At 40.8% G+C, this 5,364-nt stretch overlaps 1 protein-coding gene across 1 annotated transcript; it reads left to right on the top strand.

Annotated features, from left to right (window-relative positions):
• Window positions 1–369: 369 nt before the first annotated feature.
• LOC108677093 lies at window positions 370–5,045 on the top strand (the record flags this gene model as incomplete). Its single annotated transcript, XM_018165243.2, is given in 2 exon segments — window positions 370–1,744; window positions 4,958–5,045. Coding segments are annotated over 2 exon segments (815 nt in total), but the record flags the coding sequence as incomplete, so codon positions are not given.
• Window positions 5,046–5,364: the final 319 nt, after the last annotated feature.

A 5,364-nucleotide genomic window follows, 5' to 3' on the forward strand; every position in this document is an offset into this window, starting at 1 on the left:
ACTTCTGCGCTCTCAAAATCTTACTTCTGCGCTCTCAGAATCCTACTCCTACGCTCTCAGAATCCTACTTCTATGCTCTCAGAATCCTACTTCTATGCTCTCAGAATCCTACTCCTGCGTTCTGAGAATCCTATAACTTCTACTCCCCTGTTTCTTCTTATTCACTATTTTTGTTTATTTATTCATGGTGTAAATATTGTCTATGTTCTCAAACTGGAACATAAAACTTTATTACTTTTTAAAGAAATATTTAATCATACTTAATAAAATTTCTATATGTTATCATCGATTAATGAAATCCGACATAATTATTGTTTAATTTTAATCCTAATTATCTAACATTATCTTAATTATCTTACATGATTTTCGGTCTACGTACCAAAGCTAGCGAAAAATTAGTTCGAATTGTTATAAGATTTGCTTATATATTATGGGTTATATATTAATAGGATATAGGAATATAAGTGAAGCAAGTGTCCCGTGACACGTGGCCACGTGTGCACGTGTTTATTATGTTTGTGGACGTGCAGAAACATGTTTGCTGCGTGTTTGATGGTGAGCAATTAACTGCACTAAATAACTAGTGTTGCGGCCATCATTGTTTGTGACAAACCCGGTAACTCTTGGCAAGAAAGTGACAAGCAATTGACAATAAATTGCCAAACAGTTGGCAATAACAAACGTGTTTGAGTGACGACAATATACCCAATCAGAATTTAGATCACATCAGCTTTTGATTTCTCGAATCAGCTTCTGATTTCTCGAATTAGCTTCTGATTTCTCGAATCAGCTTCTGATTTATCGAATCAGCTTCTGATTTATCGAATCAGCTTCTGATTTCCCGAATCAGCTTCTGATTTCCCGAATCAGCTTCTGATTTCTTGAATCAGTTTCTGATTTCTTGAATCAGCTTCTAATTTCTCGAATCAGCTTCTGATTTCTCGAATCAGCTTCTGATTTCTCAGATCAGAAGCTGCCAGGCCTCTGAATTTCATCAGGGTAGTGGCGACTATCGTGATGTTGCCGAGAGACAAGCACGGTGTTGGTGTCGTGTTGGTGTTACTGGTGTGTCAGGTGGTTGGTCACGACACTAACAACCTGTTTGATGTGCAACATAAACATGATATCAAAACTTCATCCAAAAAGTTCGCTGGTGAACATGTTCAACATGATGGAGTGGGGCAACATGTTGTTCAACATGAAGAACTGGGCCTTCATGTTCAGCCTGAACATTTCGGCGACGGTGAACATGCGACCCTCAATGAACATGATGAGAACATGCACGATGTTCATAGCCTTGATAACATGGCGGACATGAAAAGTGTGCATAAAACTGAACATGATAAGAATATGAAGAGTGAACATGATCCCAGCAACATGCATGACAAGACACATCAACATGATGACATGGCCACGCAAACTGAAATTGACAAGAAAATGTTCACTGAAAATGAGGAAATTAATGAACATGACAAAGAAATGCCCTCTGAACAAGAGGGTAATTTAACCTCGAAGAAACATTTCAAGAAGCCAACGGACTTGACCAAAGATGACCTCCCCACCCTCTGCCTCTGCTCGCCCCCTTGCCCCCGCCGTGGGAGGGACTGCCCCTCGGGACGCATGGTCCCCCGTGGGGACTGTCCCTGCTGCCTCGTCTGCCCCCGGGAGGAGGGGGACGCCTGTGGGGGGCACGACGACCCCCCCTGCAACCTGGGGCTCGCCTGCAGCAGCGGCAGATGTCAGCGTGAGTAATGGAGGGGGGTTGGGGTGTGGGGGTGGGTAGTGCTGTGGGGTAGGGGGTGTCACTAGATGTAGCGCAGTGGTAGCGCCAATGTAGCGCAGTGGGAGCGCCACTGTAGCGCAGTGGAGCGGCGCCGAGATGAGAGTAGCGAGTCGTGGGTTCGAGCCATGGTAAGCTCAGTTCATTTCTCGGTGTCGCACTGGTGGGCGGAGTTTAGTAGCCGTTAAAGGTGGTGATTGCAGCATGACCTTGGGTTGTTGACCTTTGCGAACTCTGGGTGAGTGATACTTGGGATTGTAAGGTCTTTAATGTTTTAAGATGTGTTTTATAAGGAGCCTGTACATGGAGCTAATACCTATTAGCCGCTAGTAGATCTGACTAATAGTAGCCGCTAGTAATTGTTTGTCTACTTTCCTCTTGTAGAGGAGTACTGGCTGCTTTGGTGTCTAGTATCCACTGGCGGCACCCGCATCAAGTCATAAAAGTTTGAGTTTCAAGCACAGACAAGCGGCCAGTAGGGCTGCAGCAGCCGTGGTGTGCGGGTGTGTGCCGCTCCGTGAGTTTACACCAAGAGAAACGAGCAAGACTTTGTCCGAATTAAGATTCACTTATTGTCTTTGTGTGCGACACTCTGACTCAGTGTGGCCAGTAAAAATGGGCGTATCAGTGCAGGAAATGTGTTACTATTTGGACCATACATTTTTTTAGTATACGTTCCATATTGACTCACCGAGTGAGGTCTTCACTCGACGGCGTCTAGCCACACATTGGCGCGTAGCGACGAGGATGGTAATATGTTGCCTCATGTATAAGATTAAACCTAATTAAACTATATGTACTGTTCGAAAAAACGGAAAAATGAATGGTTTATCAGTTTTTTCAGATGTTTTTCGGGTTTCTAGTGTTAAATTTGAATAATAACGGCCATGCGGTGTTTCTTTTCACGTGTCGGCCGGTCACTATAGAGCGCCGGTGTGACCGTTTAACGGTGATATTTCTTAATGTAATATAAGGAGAAAGTAGTTGCCGCTAATATTATAATATTATCGGTTAATATTATCCCAGTATACAGTCAGCTATAGTAATGAGGTGTCAGCGTTCGTTAGGCCGTATGCCTGTCGCCGATTCTTAACATCGCAAAGCATTCACAGCTTGTTGCGGGTCGCGAACACGCAACTCACTGCTCCAATTTTGCAATGCTTGACCAGGTAGCCGGGATCAATACAACAGCTCACTGCTTGAGCAGTGAGCTGTGGAAATGAATTTTGGAAACAATACAGAAATGAATTCTGAAACTTATGTGGGCAATGAAAAATGACAGTGAAAGGTAATAGGGTAACCGAAAATTCCATTAGGTATCAATAATGGTTAGAAAAGCATTGCAGAAAATTATATAGTAATAATTAATGGTAAAATATTATTACTCGAGTGCAATGAGATTAAAATTTATTTGATGAAGCAACAATATGACGGAATTTATATATGCTCAAATTTAACTTTAAATAAAATAAGGCGTGTTAATTATAAAATACGTGTTAATTAGATCGTTCTTAAAGATAACAATGTGATTGTTATATGGAATATAATAGCTATAGAGGATAATATTTGTCGGCAAAAGAGTGCGAATAATATATAAAATTATCAAAATATATTCTGTAAAGTCAAGAATAAAAAAAAATCAATGATGCCAGTATTATTATTAATTACCTGCTGAATTAACAGTAATTGATGCCAGAATTAACAGTGAAGGTCAGTCAGGCGTTCCCGCCATGGCCGCAGCCAAGAATTTCCGTTTAAATATATACCTTTCAATCATTAATATATAATATAAATTAATATTTAAAATGAAAACTATTTCTCAATTATCGTCGGTAGAGTAGATCCTTAGTTAATTATTTATTTAGGTGATTGTTGTGACGTATGAATATGTGCAATCTGAGTTATTTGAGTGTGACCTTTCACCCGCCAAGCGCTGGCCAATCACAGGCCGCCGTTCCTTTCATCGAAACTAACAGCCAATCAGAGGCCGACCCGGCGTCTCCCGGTGACCAATTTATCATATTTCTTACCCACGAAATGACGAATTGGCAACCGTCAGCATTACTAATGACGTCATCACTTATTATATGACATTCAGAAATAACTTGAATTTTAAATTTATTTATAACTTTGCAAAACCAACACGTAATTGTTTATGAATATAATAAAAATAATTTAGTTGAAACTTTTGCATTGATAATGTCATGGCGGACAACAGATAAGAAATGCGAACTTTATTTGATATTTAGCAACCCAAGAGCACCGATTACGTCACTTTGGTGACACTTACGAATCGAATTTAATTTACGAATCGCATTGGTACTGATGACGTCATTATCGTTAACCAATACGCACGAATTAAATTAACTAATTGGCAACCAACAGCACAATGACGTCATCGTGATTAACTATTAAAAAAATCATTCAATTTAGTAATTGGTAACCCAGCGACACCGATGACGTCATTATGGTTTGTCAATACGCGCGAATCAAATTTACTAATTGGCAACCAACAGCACTAAGGACGTCATTGCTATTAACTATTAAAAAATCATTTAATTCACTAATTGGTAACCCATCGGCACCGATGACGTCGTTATGGTTAGTCAATACGCACGAATTATATTTACCAGGTAGCAAAATAATGGCCTATGATGTCATCTTTTCTCAACCAATCAGCACGCGTCGTTTGATCGCAGTGACAGGAGAGATTTTGTGAGATTTCATAATAGTTTTTATTAGTATTCAGGAGCCGCGGGCAGCCGTCCTCCCCGTCACAAGACTGCCGTCTCACTGCGCCTAAAAAAAACAAAAAAATGCGGGCAAAAAAAGCGCGATAAAAAACACTTGCTGGCAACCGTGGCGTGCGGTTGCAACCAAGCTTTTTTTCATTTTTTCTCACCCTTCCCTAATTATCTTGAACCGTGTTGCGTATATTTTTGTAATAAATTTAACTGAAATGGACTTTGTTTATTTTTATAACGACATTGAATAAAATGATTACACTGTGAATGTAGCTTATTCATTGTGACCCGAATGATTGTAAATGTGTTTTAATTTAAGGACATGTATTATGATGAAGTACACTACATGCCGTACATTTTATTATTATTGTTATTTTTTATATTATTATTATATCGTTATTATTATTATTGTTATCATGATTGTTATCCCCAGCGAGCGCCCCGTGTCGGGATGACAACGACTGCCCCCCCTGGCTGGCGTGTCTGGGGGGCAACTGCGTGGACCCCTGCCTCCCCCCACCACGTGCCCTGAGCCCCACGTGCCCTGAGCCCCACGTGCCCTGAGCCCCACGTGCCCTGAGCCCCACGTGCCCTGAGCCCCACGTGCCCTGAGCCCCACGTGCCCTAAAGGGTCCAGGCGAGCTGAGATCACTGAGGCGACCCCGCCCTATATTAAACCCTTAGCCCTTTTTACAACGTAAAAGGGCTAAGGGTACATTTTTCCCCTTAGCCTTTCTAGTACCTATTATTCAGTACCTATATTATTTTCTAGTATTATCTTATATTAGTAGTATTATTATCTAGTATTAGATGTGTTATTATATCTAGTATTATCTAGTA

Source organism: Hyalella azteca, unplaced genomic scaffold (assembly GCF_000764305.2).
Source record: "Hyalella azteca isolate HAZT.00-mixed unplaced genomic scaffold, Hazt_2.0.2 contig3217, whole genome shotgun sequence".
Lineage (NCBI taxonomy): Eukaryota > Metazoa > Arthropoda > Malacostraca > Amphipoda > Hyalellidae > Hyalella > Hyalella azteca.